Consider the following 18,060-nt stretch of genomic DNA (forward strand, 5'->3'; position numbering starts at 1 on the left):
TAATAATGGTCTATGGACTTTTCCTTTACGAAGCCATCCAAACCTTTTTTTAAAACACTGCTAAGCTAACCACTTTTACTACATTCTTTGGCAATGAGTTCCAGAGTTTAATTACATGTTGAGTGAAGAAATATTTTCTCCTTTTTGTTTTAAATTTACTACTCTGTAGCTTCATTGTGTGCCCCCTAGTATTTCTGGAAAGAGTAAACAATAGATTCATGTCTACCCTTTCCACTCCACTCATTATTTTATAAACCTCTATCATATGTCCCCTCAGCTGTCTTTTCTCTAAGCTGAAGAGCCCTAGCTGCTTTAGCCTTTCCTCAAAGGGAAGTCGTCCCATCCCCTTTATCATTTTTGTTGCCCTTCTCTGCACCTTTTCTAATTCCTCTGTATCTTTTATGAGATGCGGTGACCAGAATTTAACACAATATTTGAGGTGCAGTTGCACCATGGAGCAATACAAAGGTATAATAACATCCTCATTTTTGTTTTCCATTCCTTTCCTAATATCTAACATTCTATTTGCTTTTTTAGCCGCAGCACACTAAGCAGCGGTTTTCAACGTATCAACGATGACGCCTAGATCACTTTCTTGGTCGGTGACTCCTAACATGGAACCTTGCATTATGTAGCTATAATTTGGGTTCCTCTTTCCAACATGCATCACTTTACACTTGCTCACATTAAACGTCATCTGCCATTTTGATGCCCAATACCCCAGTCTCATAAGGTCCTCTTGTAATTTCTCACCATCCTCTTGCAATTTAACAACTTTGAATAACTGTGTCGTCAGTAAATGTAATTACTTCAATAGATACTCCCATCTCTGGATCATTTATAAATATGTTAAAAAGAAGCAGTCCCAGTACAGACCCCTGGGGAATCACACTATCTACCCTTCTCCACTGAGAATACTGACCATTTAACCCTACTCTCTGTTTTCTATCCTTTAACCAGTTTTTAATCCACAATAGGACACTTCCTCCTATCCTATCCTATTCGTAGACTACTGAAAATGAACCTGTTCAAGAAGGCTTACCATGATGTTCCATCTTATATACAAAATAAATAGACTTTACACAAACTAGACAAAACCGAACTCTTGTCACTTGACTGTTTAACCTCACTGCTATCAAAGAAAGCTACACAATATGCACTACTAATCTATTTCCTAAATTGAAGATGACATCTCTATAGTCGATGACCTAACTTATGCTACAACTCATTTTATCACTTAGAAACCTCTATGCAATGCCATAATGCAGTCCTCTGTACCATGTATGTATGCACCTTGATGCAAAATCATTTGTATGCAATACCACCATGTATTCCACTTTACCATGTATGTATACAACTAAATGTATTACCATTTGAAATTCTGTACCCGGAAATGTCGATCGCCATCACGGCATAATGTAAGCCACATTGAGCCTGCAAATAGGTGGGAAAATGTGGGCTACAAATGCTACAAATAAATAAAATAAATAAATGAGATACTTTATCAAACATCTTTTGAAAATCCAGATACACAATATTAACTGGCTCACCTTTATCCACGTTTGTTCACCCATTCAAAGAAATGTAGTAGATTGGTGAGGCAAGATTTCCCTTCACTAAATCCATGTTGGCTTTGTCTCATTAATCCATGCTTTTAAATATGCTCTGTAATTTTGTTCTCTATAATAGTCTCTACCACTTTGCCTGGCAGCGACGTCAGGCTCACCAGTCTATAATTTCCCGGATCTTCTCTGGAACATTTTTTAAATATCAGCGTTACATGGGCTACCCTCAGTCTTCCAGTACCACATAAAGATAAATTACATATTACTAACAATAGCTCCGCAAGTCCATTTTTCAAGTCTATCAGTACTCTGGGATGAATACAATCCAGTCCAGGAGATTTGCTACTCTTCAGTTTGTCAAATTGCCCCATTACATCCTCTAGGTTTATAGAGATTTCATTCAGTTTCTCCGACTTGTCAACTTTGAATACCATTTCTGGCACCGGTATCTCTCCCAATATCTTCCTCGGTGAAGACCGATGCAAATAATTCATTTAATCTCTTCGCTATGGCTTTTTATTCCCTGATTGCCCCTTTTACACCTCAGTCATCTAGCAGTCCAATCAATTCTTTTGCCGGCTTCTTGCCTTTAATATACCTCAAAAAATGTTTACTATGTGTTTTTGCTTCCAACACAATCTTTTTTTTCAAAATCCCTCTTTGCCTTCCTTAGCAGCGCTTTGCATTTGACTTTTCTTTATGCTGTTTCTCATTGTTTTCAGTAAGTTTCTTCTTTCATTTTTTTAAGGATTTTCTTTTAGTTCTAATGGCTTCCTTCACCTCACTTTTTAACCATGTCAGCTGTCATTTCTTCCTTCCTCCTTTTTTAATGTGCGGAATATATTTGGTCTGGGCTTCCAGGATGGTATTTTTGAACAGCATCCACGCCCGATGTAAATTTTTGACCTTTGCAGCTGGCTCCTCTACGTTTTTTTTTTTTTTTCATCGTTCTCATTTTATCATAGTCTCCTTTTTGAAAGTTAAATGCTAACGTATTGGATTTCCTGTGTGTACTTACTAGCTGATATTGAATCACCATTACCTCCCGCACCAAATCATGCACTCCACTAAGGACTAGGTCTAGAATTTTTCCTTCTCTTGTTGGCTCCTGTACCAGCTGCTCCATAAAGCAGTCCTTGATTTCGTCAAGGAATTTTACCTCCCTGATGTTACATTTACCCAGTCAATATCGGGGTAATTGAAATCACCCATTATTATTGTGTTGCCCAGTTTGTTTGCGTCCCTAATTTCCTTTAACATTTCAGCATCCGTCTGTTCATCCTGGCCAGGCGGACGGTACTACACTTCTATCACTATCCTTTTCCCCTTTACATATGGAGTTTCAATCCATAGGGATTCCAAGATGTGTTTTGTTTCCTGCAGAATTTTAAATCTATTTGATTCAAGGCCCTCCTTAACATACAATGCTACCCCTCCACCAATTTGATCCACCCTAACACTACGATATAATTTGTACCCCAGTATGACAGTGTCCCACTGATAATCCTCCTTCCACCAGGTCTCAGAAATACCTATTATATCTAATTTTTAATTTAGTGCAATATATTCTAACTCTCCCATTTTATTTCTTAGACTTCTGGCATTTCAAACTATGTTTGTGTTCCTATTTACATCTTGTTCAGTAATTGAGTGTGTTAATTTGCAATCTTTTGTCTGATTTTTTTTTAAGGACACCTGACCTACTATGGTCTCTTTTGCAACCTCGTAATTGGTATACCCTATCTTCCCTGTTTTGGCGATATCATTGAAACATACCTTGTTTCCGAACCATGCGTTTTTGAATGACTGTCAGCCTTCCCCCAGATTCTAGTTTAAAAGATGCTCTATCTCCTTTTTAAATGTCGATGCCAGCAGCCTGGTCCCACTCTGGTTAAGGTACAGCCCATCCTTCCGGAATAGGTTCCCCCTTCCCCAGAATGTTGCCCAGTTCTTTAAAAATTTAAAATCATCCTCCCTGCACCATTGCCTCATCCATGCATTGAGACTCCAGAGCTCTTGGCCCCTGCGTATGGTACGGGTAGCAGTTCAGAAAATGCTACCCTAGAGGTTCTGGATTTGAGCTTTCTACCTAAGAGCCTAAATTTGGGTTACAGAACCTCTCTCCCACATTTTCCTATGTCATTGGTACCCACATGTACCAAGACATCTGGCTCCTCCCCAGCACTATCTAAAATCCTATAGGTTCCACTCCAATCAGGATTTTGCAGACCTCAATCATATTCCCCCTCAGCCATCTCTTTTCAAGCTGAAGAGCCCACACAGATAACCAGAATTGTCTTACAACATTTGCTTGTTACACTACTATCATGTTTTGTCATTATCATGTTACCCAAGATCCTTCTGTAATACTAATGTCTATTTTCTCATATATTTCCACCATTCATGATGTATTGTAAGCCACATTTGAGCCTGCAAAGAGGTGGGAAAATGTGGGATACAAATGCAATAAATAAATAACTTCTTTAGCCTTTCCTCATACAGGAGGAGTTCAATCCCCTCTATCATTTTAGTTACTCTTCTTTAAACCCTTTTATGAATTAATATTTTTTTATGTTAGTTTGTTTAAATGGTTATAACAAATACAAAATACAATATAAGCAGTGCATTTTTTCTAGCAAAAAAGGTGCCGGTACTCAAATGCTAAGCCACCCTTCAGGGGTGGGGTGATCACTGAGGGACCCACCCTACAATAGCCAGGTCCCCTGCAACCAGTCACAGAATCTATGACAAGGCAGAATTGGTGTGTAGAGCCTGAGCTCTTTCATTAAAACTTGGGGTCCATGGGTCAATTTTAGCAGACAATGGAAAAGGTGCCGGTACTCAGTACCCCCAAGTACCCCCTCAAAAAAAGCCCTGAATATAAGTATCCTTTTCTAAGCCATATTCAGCTGCATAACGCCAAATTGGTTAGAGCAGCAATGTCTGAGTCGCCTCAGGTACAAACTTAGCACTTATTTTACAAGGTCATGCTTGCGATTCCTGTGCTGCAAATGAGGAAGCCCATTCAATTCCTATGAGCTCTCATTTGCTGCACGGCTTTGTAAAAGAATGCCTTAGATTGTAAACCCTTCAGGGTCAGGGAAATACCTACTATACCCGAATGCAACTCAATTTGAGCAGTTAAAAAAATTTTTTTTTTTATAAAATAAACCCCTCTAATCTCTCTCCCTTTCCTACCTCTCCTTGTCCCCCATGTCCATTATTCTCCATCCCTCCCCTCCACCCCCATGAGCAGCAACACCAAGGTCTTCTCTTGGCTGCTGGACTTCACCACCTCTGCCATAGTTTCCACCAGTGGTTCCTCCAGTTCCGCAGCTCACTTACCTTCCCCCCACCTGGGGTTCCAGGATCTGCCTCCCCTGTCCTGACAGTCTACCTTAAAGGTGGTCTTCTATTGTCCCCCAGCAGTGGCACTGTTGCATATACAATGCCTGCTCCAAAGCTTTGCCTCTGACCCATCCCATCCATGCAGAAACAGGATGTCAGAGAAGATGGAATGAGCCAAAGGGAAAACTTCAGAGCAGACCACATATATACTATGCTACTGGGGACCAGTCTAGAAGATAGGAAAATTAGGTTCTTACCTTGGTAATTTTCTTTCCTTTAGTCATAGCAGATGAATCCATTACGAATGGGTTGTCTCCACCTACCAGAAGGGGGGGGATAGAGAGCACTGAAAACCAGAGTGCCTCTTGGCCAGCTAGCTCCATCTGCCTCTCAGTATTTGAAGCTTCCAAAGCAGTGTTACACCGCAAAGTAGAATAACATGAACTTCCCTCACAGCGAACGAACGCCCCAGAACAGGAGCAGTAATTCAAAGGAGGGACGAACTCAACCTCCTGTAACAGAACAGAAACCCTGAAGACTGTTTTCCAACTTCTCCCAATGAGGAAACATATCTACAGGAAAAACTGAACCCAAAACAGCATCAATCAATCAATCAGGGCGGGCTCATGGATTCATCTGCTATGACTAAAGGAAAGAAAATTACCAAGGTAAGAACCTAATTTTCCCTTCCTTGTCATCAAGCAGATGAATCCATTACGAATGGGATGTATCAAAGCAATCCCTAGATAGGGTGGGAACAGGCCACACCATGCGCCAGCACTTGTGCTTCAAAATGCGCATCCCTCCTGGCAGCCACATCCAGCCTGTAATGTTGGGCAAATGAGAGCTTAGAAGCCCATGTCGCTACACTGCATATCTCTTGAAGACAGAGTGCTCCAGTTTCAGCCCAAGAAGAGGAAATCGCTCTTGTGGAATGTACCTTAAAGGCTTCTGGCGGAGGCCACCCAGACAGCAGATAGGCTGAAAAAATAGCTTCTTTGAGCCAACGAGCCAGAGTAGCTTCAGACACTGGAGACCCTCTGCGAGGACCTGACAACAAAACAAAAAGGTGATCAGAGGTCCTGAAAGCATTTGACATGCGCAGATACTGCAACAGAGCCCTTCACACATCTAGAAGGTGCAATTGCAGAAATCGGTCTCGACAGGACAGCGCCTGGAGCTCAGACATCCATCTCGTCGATGTAATGGCCACCAAAAAGACTGTCTTTAGGGTCACATCCTTCTCTGAAGCTCGCCTAAGCGGCTCGAAGGGCGAACACTGAAGGGCCTTTAAAATAACCCCAGGTTCCAGGCCAGACATGGAGCCGAAGCACCCCTCTAAGAAACTGTGCACCTCCGGATAAGCAGCCAGGGAGAGGCCAGCCACCTTTCCCCGAAACATGCTAAGGCTGCAACTTGAACATGCAGGATTATAGGCCAAGCCTTTTTGTAAACCATCCTGCAAAAAGTCAAGTATCGGCGAGACAGAAGCTCGCATGGGTGTAATCGCTTTAGCAGCACACCAAGCCTCAAACTGGCACCAAATCCAAGCATAGGCAACGGAAGTGGAATGCTTGCAGGCCTGAAGGAGAGTGGAGATGACCTTGTTGGAATAGCCCTTGTCTCTCAATTGCACCCTCTCAATAGCATGCCGTAAGACCAAAGCGGCAGGCGTCCTCCATGGTTACCGGCCCCTGTGACAACAGGTTCGGTACTAGAGGCAAAGGAAGGGGAGCCTCCACCAGCATCCGCCGGGAGGTCCACATACCACGGCCGCCTGGGCAAATTCAGGGCAATGAAAACCACCTCTCCTTGATGTAGCCGAATCTGCAGGAGTACTCGCCCTATCAAGGGCCAAGGAGGGAACACATACAGGAGGACCTGAGGCAAGGGTTGAGCCAAGGCATCCAACCCCGCCGTGCGAGGATCTCTCCATCTGCTGTAAAAGCACAGGACTTTGGCATTTGCGCCTGACGCCATAAGATCCGCTACGGGCGTGCCCCATTTGGCACAGATCTGAAGGAACACTTCGTCTGCCAGTTCCCACTCTGCTGGGTCGATTTGATGCCTGCTTAGATAATCGGCTTGCACGTTGCTCTCACCTGCAATGTGAGCTGCTGACAGAAACTGCAGATGTAGCTCGGCCCAGTGGCAAATCTGTGCGGCCTGCGCGGCCAGTGCCCTGCACTGAGTGTCGCCTTGTCAATTTATGTAGGCCACTGCTGTCATATCGTCCGACAGAACTCTGACAGCCAGTCCCTCCAGGGTCGTGTGAAATGCCAGAAGCACCTGGAATATCGCTTTCAACTCCAAGCGATTGATAGACAACTCCGACTCCTCGGGTGTCCAGAGACCCTGGGCATGCCTTCTCTGGCAATGTGCCCTCAGCCCTGCAGGCTGGCATCTGTTACCACCATGCACCAATCGGGAAGCGCTAGCGGCATTCCTTGCCGCAGCATGCTGTCTGAGAGCCACCACTCCATACTGAGACAGGCCGCAGGGAGCCAAGTGAGTCTGCGCTGGTAATCCTGAGATATTGGAGACCATCGTTGAAGCAGGGAACACTGCAGAGGTCTCAGGTGTGCTCTCTCCCATGGCACCATTTCCAAGGTGGACGTCATCGACCCCAACAGCCGGACTATGTCACAAGCTCGCAGGCGAGGCATCCTCAGGAGCAGACAGACCTGGTTCTGAAGCTTGCACCCTTTGCTTGGGTAGAAAGACAAACCCCGAGGCTATGTCGAACCGGACCCCCAAATATTCTAGAGATTGAGTGGGGGTCAGGTGACTTTTGGGTATATTGACGACCCTGCCCAGAGACTGAAGTACTGAGATCACTCTGGCTGTTACATGATGACTCTCTTCTGCAGAGTCCGCTCTGATGAGCCAGTCGTCAAGGTAGGGGTGAACCCGGCTACCCTCTCGCCTGAGAAAGGCAGCTACTACCACCATTACCTTGGAAAAGGTTCGGGGAGCTGTGGCGAGGCCAAAAGGCAAGGCCTGAAACAGGAAATGTTTTCCCAATATCGCAAACCGGAGAAACCGGTGGTGCGGGGGCCAAATAGGAATGTGCAAGTAAGCTTCTTTCAGGTCCAGAGACGTGAGAAACTCTCCTGGCTGTACCGCCGCAATGACGGAGCGCAGGGTTTCCATGCAAAAAAGCCACACTCTTAGTGACTTGTTGATTTCCTTTAAGTTGAGTATGGGCTGAAAAGACCCTCCTTTTTGCGGCACCACAAAGTAAATGGAGTAACAACCATAGACGATCTCGGTGGGAGGCACAGGGACCACCGCCCCGAGGTGCAACAAGCCTTGCAAGGTCTCCTCTACCGCCGCCCGTTTGACAGCAGAGCCGCATTGGGACTCCACAAACACGTCTCTCACTGGGGCATTGAATTCTAATCTGTAGCCATCTCTGATCAGGTTCAAAACCCACTGATCTGAGGTCATCTTGACACATTCCTCGAGAAAGAGGGAAAGAAGTCCTTCAACTGCAGAAATCGAGGAGTGGGCCTGCGCACCATCATTGAGAGGGTCACCCATGAACTCCAGGCCTTGAGCAGGCCGCTGCGGAACGTTTGTCCGAGCGAAAGGAGTTCCTTTGCTGAAAGCGAGCACGTGAAGTAAATCCAGCAGAACGCCCCGGGCGGTACCTTCTAGCTTCACGGAAGCGAGGTCTGGAAGAGGAGGGAACCGCCTGACCCTTGGAAGAAGGCCACAGCCTATCCTCGGGTAAGCGCTGGGGTTTAGTTTCCCCCAGGCCTTTAACAATTTTCTCCAACTCCTCACCAAATAGGAGAAGGCACTGGAAGGGCATTTTCACCAACCTTTGCTTAGAGGCCATGTCAGCCGCCCAATGCCTTAGCCATAGAAGGCGGCGAGCGGCCACCGCCACAGCCATCTGTTTAGCCAGAGCTCTGACCAGATCATAGAGGGCGTCAGACAAAAATGACAAGGCTGACTCCATCCGCGGTGCCACCTCCGTCCGAGGCTCCCCTCCGACCTCAGACCCCTCCACTCCTGCAGGGGTCGAGCCATGCAGCGCATCCAAGATGGCGCCCGCTGCCAGCTCCACCGAGCGGGAAGAAACCTCGCTCGCCATGCTCGGGCCGGCCCTGATGTCTGAACAGCATGATTTACAGAGCCCCGCTGCAGATCTGCGCTTGCCACAACGTAAACAGCACTTAACCTCCGCAGCCATCGCCAAAAACGGCAGAAAATTTCAAAATGGCAGATTCGCACCAAAATGTCCCAATCGCAGGCCCTCCCCGGAGGAGCTACAAGACTCTCTTACCTCACCAGACCGAGTCACAGAGCTCCGGTCACACTGCACAGACAGAAGGAAGCCTCAGAATCGCAGCACTAGCATGCGCATCGCGTTTGTTTGTTTTTTTACGCTGTGAGGAAAGTTAGAGGCAACAGCTACAGAGGCACTCCGGAGGTCCAGGAGAGTGGGAAAGGCAAGGAAAGGATGAACCAATGTGCCTGCATCCACATAGAAGAGTGTGGGAAAGGCAGGGAAAGGACACACCAATGTGCCTGCATCTATATAGAAGAGTGTGGGAAAGGCAGGGACAGGGCAAACCTATATGCCTGCAGCCACATAGGGGGAAGGGTAAGGCAGGGAAAGGGCTAACCTATGTGCCTTTAAAGTGAAGCTGCAATAGCCACAACACCCCTGCAAAAGCCCAGGAGCCACCCCAGGCAGATTTTTTAAGGAGCTGAATAAGCTGTGTCCAACCCTGCTGGGGAGATAGAGAATACTGAGAGGCAGATGGAGCTAGCTGGCCAAGAGGCACTATGGTTTTCAGTGCTCTCTTTCTCCCCCTGCTGGTAGGTAGACACAACCCATTCGTAATGGATTCATCTGCTTGATGACAAGGAAGACCACCTTGCCTGTTTATCAATGAAGGATCAACTTGGACAGGGGGTGAGAGCAGCCTTTTCCCAATTGTGCTTACTTAGTGGATTGAACTCTGTTAACAGCAATTGATTTTAGATTGGCTGTCCAGATGTTAGTTTTGATTAAACTACTGCAATCCATTGTTTCTCGGTATTGCTAAAACTCAGTGCAAAACACTGTTGTTGTTGTTACATTTGTACCCCGCGCTTTCCCACTCATGGCAGGCTCAATGCGGCTTACATGGGGCAATGGAGGGTTAAGTGACTTGCCCAGAGTCACAAGGAGCTGCCTGTGCCAGGAATCGAACTCAGTTCCTCAGTTCCCCAGGACCAAAGTCCACCACCCTAACCACTAGGCCACTCCTCCACTCGTTACGCAGAATTCTGCAGTTCAAATTATTGTGGGTTGTGGAAAATTTGACATTACACCGGGACTGAAACAGTTACACTGGCTGACAGGAGTACAGATTGTGTATAAGGCAATATTTGTTCATGTGCCATTATACTTGAAGCCAGTTATTCAGTTGTATAAGCCATTGCGAAGGTTATTGTCTGAGGGGGTTAGACGGTTGTACCATCTTTGACAGGTATTATGTAAAGACAAAAGGGGGCTGCTTTTTCAGTACAAGAGCCCATGTTACAGAATAAATTACCTAAATTTCTTTGATTGTGTCTATCGCTGCAGCAGTTTGAAATGGAGTTGAAGACATTATTTTATTCATGCCTTTTCATGAGTACTGTTTTAAACAGTTTTGTGACCCTAATGCTATGAAACAGTTGGATGAGCCTGAGGAATATTTTAGTGTGGTACTATGACATCTTGTTGTGTGTTGTATATGTCAAAAACTATGTATGGATTGTTTTTGTTTGTTCGTTTTTTTTAATTGTGAACTGCTTATGTTTCAGTGGTTATAAATGGAGCCAGGGGAGAAGATGCCTGATCACACCAAGGACAGAAGTTGGGAGGAAATAGCAAAGACTGCAGTATGATTAGTTTTTAAAATAAGAATTAATTAATTCATTAATTGCAGAGTTAACTGCGATTATCTTGCAACCCTATTAGTGGCAATCCCTCAACTTGACAGCACACACAGAAAATAACACTGACTAAAGAAAAATTTCCAATCTTAAGAAAGACTTTTTACTCCTTATTGAAAAGTAAAGGAATTGTGCCATGCCGGTGGAATGAGTTGGCCTATGAGACCAACTGACAGAGCCGGTGGTGGGAGGGGGGCTGGTTGGGAGGCGGGGATAGAGCAGGGCAGACTTATACGGTCTGTGCCCTGAAAATGACAGATACAAATCAAGGTAAGGTATACACAAAAAGTAGCACATATGAGTTTATCTTGTTGGACAGACTGGATGGACCGTGCAGGTCTTTTTCTGCCGTCATCTACTATGTTACTATGCGGCATATTTTCAAAGCACTTAGCCTTCCAAAGTTTTCTGTGGAACTTTGGAAGGCTAAGTGCTTTCAAAATATGCCTCTATGTTATGTACTACAGTGTTGACTGTTAATTTCAATACTAAGCCCCCAACTTTCAAATAGCAAAATCTCAAGTATTTAGAACTGCTGTAACTTATAGACCATACTTTAGTCTTAGGCATATTTATAGTTCCTACTATATGTATAAAATACGCATATAAATACCTTAATATAACACTAAGATTAAGATTGGGTTTTTTGTTTACTTTTAGCCAAATGTTTGATACTGTATAAATAGTCTGTATATGTCAGTTTCCCAGCAGCAAAAGATCAGGAGTGTACTCCCTAAGGAAGGGAAGTCCAAATCACACAAAAGAAGTAGGGAAGGGCTGTTAGGCTTCCAAAAACGCAAAGAAAATACCTAGTTTTCGTAAATGTTTTTATTTGGAGACAATATGAATATGTCAAATACAATTTTACGAAAACCAGGGTTTTCCTTTGCCTCGTTGGAAGTTTATTGGTTCTTCCCTATTTCATTTATGTGATTTGTATTTGTTTTCCAACATTTCCATATTCCACCCCCCCCCCCCCCCCAAAAAAAAAAATCCACTCTTCTAAAAGATCCAGAAAATCCGCTAAAACGTTAACTTCCATTTAAAAGTAGTAACATTTGCAATGCATCAAAAACACAGCAAACGATGGCAAAGACCAGTTCAAGTCCACCCTTAGTCCAGCTCAAAAATTCAGCAAGGTCAGAGGTCATTACCCAGAGCACAGGCCATGGCTGTTCCAACCATGCCTCCCCCGGAGATCACTACGTCATAGAAATCACGACCGGAGCTACTACATCTCCTCGGATAAGCAGCGACCCTAAGAACGCGACCGCTGAAAACCCAACGGGCCTTAAACCACGACATGAGACGGGATCGAGTCAAGAAGAGAAAGCTCCTCACTGCTCACTTCCGCCAAACAAACAAGTCTCCGGCCGGAATTGCGTCACTCTTCCACCATACAGACAGGAGCCGAAATGACGTCAACACGTTGAAGCCAATTTGGTTAGCCGCTGTTTCCCATTCCCCGCACGCCACGCAGTTGTCATCTAGTACACTCAAAACAAAGCAAACAGACCTATGAGCTGCTGCTGCATCCATGTTATCGTTCTTTTTTGTTGGTAGCATTTATTTTTTCTCCAGGTAAAGGGCCACTAAGACAGACATTATGTTTGGCAGCTACAATAATCTTTGAAGCTGTTTTAGTGATATTCCATTTTTATTTATTAGATTGTAAGCTCTTTTGAGCAGGGACCGTCCTTTTGTTAAATTGTACAGCGCTGCGTAACCCTAGTAGCGCTCTAGAAATGTTAAGTAGTAGTAGTAGTATTTCATTATATTTATTTCTAGATATGGGAAGCTTTCAAATAAATTAAGCTGTCAAATAAGTAAAAAAAAACAAACATCTTTTGTCCTCCACCTTTTAAGGAGCTGCCTATCCAACTAAAACAGCTTTAGACTTGTCACAGATTGACTATGCATGGGCAGTCCCATATTTCTAATATCAATAGCTTTGCTATTGTTTTGGATGAACTAAAAAGACGTCAAACTCTGCCTATTGCTTGGAAGCTCCGTCTACTGGCTTCAGCCCATAGAATGGACTAGATTGGAACACCCTTTTTCCTTCCACCTTCTTGGCTTGCACCAAGGAAGTTTGAGTGAGGAATAGGAGGCGGCATGACATCAAAAAGTTTAAGCCAATTAGTTAGTCTATGTTTTCCCCTTCCCTGCGCAGCTGTTGTTCTGCGTACACTCAAAACAAAGCAAACAAACCTATTAACTGCTGCATCCATGTTGTCCTTCTTTATTGTTTGTAGCATTTTTTATTTAATCTCACTTACATTTTCAAACATGCCAGCTTATGCAGCGTATGGGTGTTCACAGAGGAAGTATAATAACGGAATAACTTTTCATAGGTAGAGTAGTCATATAAATCTTAATCACGGTATCATTTGGAGGGGCTGGTTATAGGGACACTCTACCATGTGTTATATTTGTGCAGAGATTTTTTTCTCCTGGTAAAGGGCCACTAAAACAGACATCAATTAAAATTCAATGCGAAGAAATGCAAAGTGATGCACTTAGGGAGTAGAAATCCACGAGAGACGTATGTGTTAGGCGGTGAGAGTCTGATAGGTACGGACGGGGAGAGGGATCTTGGGGTGATAGTATCTGAGGATCTGAAGGCAATGAAACAGTGTGACAAGGCGGTGGCCGTAACTAGAAGGTTGCTAGGCTGTATAGAGAGAGGTGTGACCAGCAGAAGAAAAGAGGTTTTATTGCCCCTGTATAAGTAGTTGGTGAGGCCCCACCTGGAGTATTGTGTTCAGTTTTGGAGGCCGTATCTTGCTAAGGATGTAAAAAGAATTGAAGCGGTGCAAAGAAAAACTACGAGAATGGTATGGGATTTGCGTTACAAGACGTATGAGGAGAGACTTGCGGACCTGAACATGTATACCCTGGAGGAAAGGAGAAACAGGGGTGATATGATACAGCCGTTCAAATATTTGAAAGGTATTAATCCGCAAACAAACCTTTTCCGGAGATGGGAAGGCGGTAGAACTAGAGGACATTAAATGAGATTTAAGAGGGGCAGACTCAAGAAAAATGTCAGGAAGTATTTTTTCATGGAGAGAGTGGTGGAAGCTTGGAATGCCCTCCCATGGGAGGTGGTGGAGATGAAAATGGTAACGGAATTCAAACATGCGTGGGATAAGCATAAAGGAATCCTGTTTGGAAGGAAGGGATCCTCAGGAGCTTAGCGGAGATTGGATGGCAGAGGCGGGGCTGGTGGTTGGGAGGTGGGGTTAGTGCTGGGCAGACTTATACGGTCTGTGCCCTGAAAAAGACAGATACAAATCAAGGGGCTGGTGGTTGGGAGGCGGGGCTAGTGCTGGGCAGACTTATACGGTCTGTGCCCTGAAAATGACAGATAAAATCAAGGGGCTGGTGGTTGGGAGGAGGGGCTAGTGCTGGGCAGACTTATACGGTCTGTGCCCTGAAAAAGACAGATACAAATCAAGGTAAGGTATACACAAAAAGTAGCACATATGAGTTATCTTGTTGGGCAGACTGGATGGACAGTGCAGGTCTTTTTCTGCCATCATCTACTATGTTACTATGTTACTATCATGTTATGAGACTCAGGTGCTCAACATTCAGAGTTTCTATCTCTTTATTTATTTATTTATTTATGGTGGTTATATATCCCACATTAAACTTACTACTACTTCTACTACTTAACATTTCTAGAGCACTACTAGGGTTATGCAGCGCTGTACAGTTTAACAAAGAAGGACAGTCTCTGCTCAAAGGAGCTTACAATTTAAAGGACGAAATGTCAAGTTGGGGCAGTCTAGATTTCCTGAATAGAGGTATAGTGGTTAGGTGCCGAAGGCGACATTGAAGAGGTGGGCTTTGAGTAAGGATTTTAAGATGGGCAGGGAGGGGGTCTGGCGTATGGGCTTGTTACAATAAATGATTTATTTTGGGGAAAATAGCTCTAGAGCAACTCGCCACTGCTTATAATTTAAGAGCAGGTGCTGTATTTATAAGTTTTAGGATATTAATTTCTCCACCAATCACCAAAGGTGATAATTGCAATAAATTAAATAGATTAAGTATATATAAAAGATACCATATACTCAGAACACAAAGAGACCGTATTTTTAGCTTCAAAAAGGTTGATTTAATATACAATTGCACACGAGAGGTAGGTTTTAAGAAGGATCTTAGAACAGAGAATTTGTGCTTAAAATAGAACAAAGTAGCAGGTCTAGATCAAAAGTTATGTTACTTACAAGTCCTTGTTACACAGTATGAACAGCATTAGGTAAGCACATGTTTGCAGGACAGGAACAGGGCTTCTGCAGTAAGTGGATCATCTGAGTTGCTTGAAGAGAGTCTGAGTCTTGCTTGCAGTTGAAGAGAATCTGAGTCTTGGGAAACAGCTTGTCCTTTTATACCTTGCAAGCTGCAGGAGGATATGCCATGTGGATCTTTGTCCTGATTTCCTGGTTTCCACACGACCCTTGGGCATTTGCAAAGCATTGTGGTATCTTGGTCTCATGTCTGCACACGACCCCTGAGTTGGTCTCATGTCTTATGACATCACAGACTTACTGTCTGGATTTTGCTGGCAAAAGGTCTTTTGATGTCCTGCTCAGTCTCTGGGGCAGATACACATTACAAGTCCCTCCTTTCTGCACATGTCTGAAAGCTGATGGGAGGGGCAGGTATACCTTTGACAAGCAAATGTCCTGTTTATGCTTCCTCTGAGTTCTTTGTTTTCAATGGAGTATTCAGGTGCCCACCTTAGTCATGCCTTTGTTAGGTGGGAAGGCAGAGGAAGCTCTTTTGTGTTTGTTAAGTGTTTGTAATTAACTATCCCTGCTCTCAGAAGTTCCCAGAAAAAGGAATGGAGAGAGAGGGGCTTGAAATGAAGCTATTTTCTCTGCTGCAGTGTCAAATATATAAAAGCTGCACAAATATATTGGGGTATATATAATCCAGCAAAATATAATAAACTGATACCATTACAGGCTCAGGGAGTTTATTCCAAGCATGCGGTGAGGCGAGACAGAAAGGGCGGAGCCTGGAGTTGGCGGTGGTGGAGAAGGGTACTGAAAGAGTTCCCCCCCCCCCCCCCCCCCCCCCGTGTCTAGATAAAAAAAGAAAGATGGTTTGTGGGAACTTGCTCCTTTTGTTTTATGGAATGCAGTGGTTTATTTCAAAAATGCACTTAATATTTATTACTACTATTTAAAAGAAAGATATTAAATAATGAGGACAGTACTACCTTCATGCAGAAGTCTCGAGTCAGTCTAAAACGTGCCAACATTTTCCAGTTCTGTGCTATATATTTATTTCTTCTTCAAGTCAGTTTTCTACATGATTTTCTCAGTTATTACCCAAATGTGAACACAATTATAATGTTAATTAATAAGTTTGTGATGTTACTGAATTCTATTATTTTGTCTCATTGTATTTCCAGTTTTGGCACAGTATAAGTCGTCAGAAGGACAAAATATAAGAAAACCAATGGAGTGCATTAGGGTCTTATAGCCCATTTAGTTATCTACTATAATAAAACGCACCCTCAATGTTCTGAAGACATGCACCCTCAACATTCTGCAGAAATCTGACGTCACTCCCTGAAGGGTTCGTGGTGGTGAAGCCATCTCTCTCTCTGCCCATGTCTCCTTGGCCCGCCCTCGCGTCAAACATAATGACGTTGAGGGCGGAGACATGGCCAGAGAGAGATGGCTTCAACCTACGAACCCTACAGTGACGTCAAAGAATAACAACGTTCCAGGATTCCAAAAGCCCAGCTACCCTCCAACCACCCCTCGACGAATGGCCCCGCCACAATCGCAGTCGTCATCGTCATCAACGCCGCTCCCCCCCTCCACTCACCCCTCTCCGTCTGCCAACGGAACGCCGGCCAGCTCCTCACAATGCCACTGACCTCCGTGTCAAGGCCCTGCAGCACACAACAGCTGATCGTTTCCCTTTGGCCCGCCCTCCTTCTCTCCCTGTGGGACACGGAGGGAAGGAGGGAGGCCCGAACGGAAACGATCAGCAGTTGCATCTGTTGCAGCGCCTTCACACGCATGTGAAAGGCGCTGTGAGGGCCCGCCCCCACCCACCAACCAATGCTGACCCCCCTCAAAACCCCTGAACTCCCTCCAAGCCCTCACCGCTGCTGCAACACACCGTGAGTCTCTTTAGCTCCCTGTAAACAAGGAAGCCAATTTGGTTGATCTCTGTTTCCACTCTCCCGCCCAGCTGTAATTTCTACACACTCAAAATAAAGCAACCAACCCTGTTCTTTATTACAGCTCTTTCATTTGGACCCCTCCAAGCCCCTGACCCCCCTCCAAGCCCACAGCCACTACCTCACAGTTCCAAATCCGCCACCCCCCCAAACATTCACACACACACACACACACACACACACACACACACACACACACACACACACACACACACACACACAGTAGCACAAAAAAACAAACAAAATTACACACACCAAAAACATGACCAGAGGAATCCCTCACTTTCAACCCAGCACCACAGGAACGCAGACCCCCCCTTCAAAACCCCCTCGCCACTCCCTCACATTTCACCATCCACACCCCCCAACAAACATTCACATACACACTCTCTAGCACAACAAAAAAAACCACAACAACAAATGACAGACAACACAAACATGACATGAACGATTCCTCACTTTCACAACCTCAACCCATCTACGCAGACCCCCCTCCAAGCACCACGCCACTCCCTCACACATCACAACCCCCCTCCCCCTCCCAATAAATACACAAGCTCTACTATGGAGAATCAGCATCTCTTACTCACAACCACACACTGCCCCCCATCATACACACACTCTTCCATGGAGAAACAGCATCTCTCTCACTCACACCCTCCCCCCACCCCCCTTAATACACAAACTATACCATGGAAAATCAAAGTCTCTCTGTCTCTCACTCACTCACACACACACACACACACACACACACACACACACACACACAACACACAACATCATACACAAACTCTGCAATGGTGAATCTGGATCTCCGTCTGCCATTTGGCACTGGAGCACTACAAGTAGGCGGCGGATGACCGCAGGGCCCTGCAGAACACCAGGACACTTATGGACAAAGTGGTGAGTTACAGGGGAGTGGGAGAGGGGAGGGAGGACTAGGGTTACCATATGGCTCCAGAAAAAGGAGTACGGATTGAGCCAGCCAGGTTT

The 18,060-nt window shown here is 44.9% G+C and overlaps 1 protein-coding gene across 1 annotated transcript in view; it reads right to left on the reverse strand.

Annotated features, from left to right (window-relative positions):
• COQ6 (coenzyme Q6, monooxygenase) overlaps positions 1-12,213 on the reverse strand; it is a 179,608-nt gene extending 167,395 nt beyond the window's left edge. Inside the window, exon 1 of the mRNA XM_030214499.1 lies at positions 12,008-12,213. Within this exon, the coding sequence (XP_030070359.1) occupies positions 12,008-12,158 (151 nt within the window). The 5' untranslated portion in view covers positions 12,159-12,213. The remainder of the gene's footprint in view (positions 1-12,007) is intronic.
• Positions 12,214-18,060: the final 5,847 nt, after the last annotated feature.

This window comes from Microcaecilia unicolor, chromosome 9 (genome assembly GCF_901765095.1).
Source record: "Microcaecilia unicolor chromosome 9, aMicUni1.1, whole genome shotgun sequence".
Taxonomy (NCBI): domain Eukaryota; kingdom Metazoa; phylum Chordata; class Amphibia; order Gymnophiona; family Siphonopidae; genus Microcaecilia; species Microcaecilia unicolor.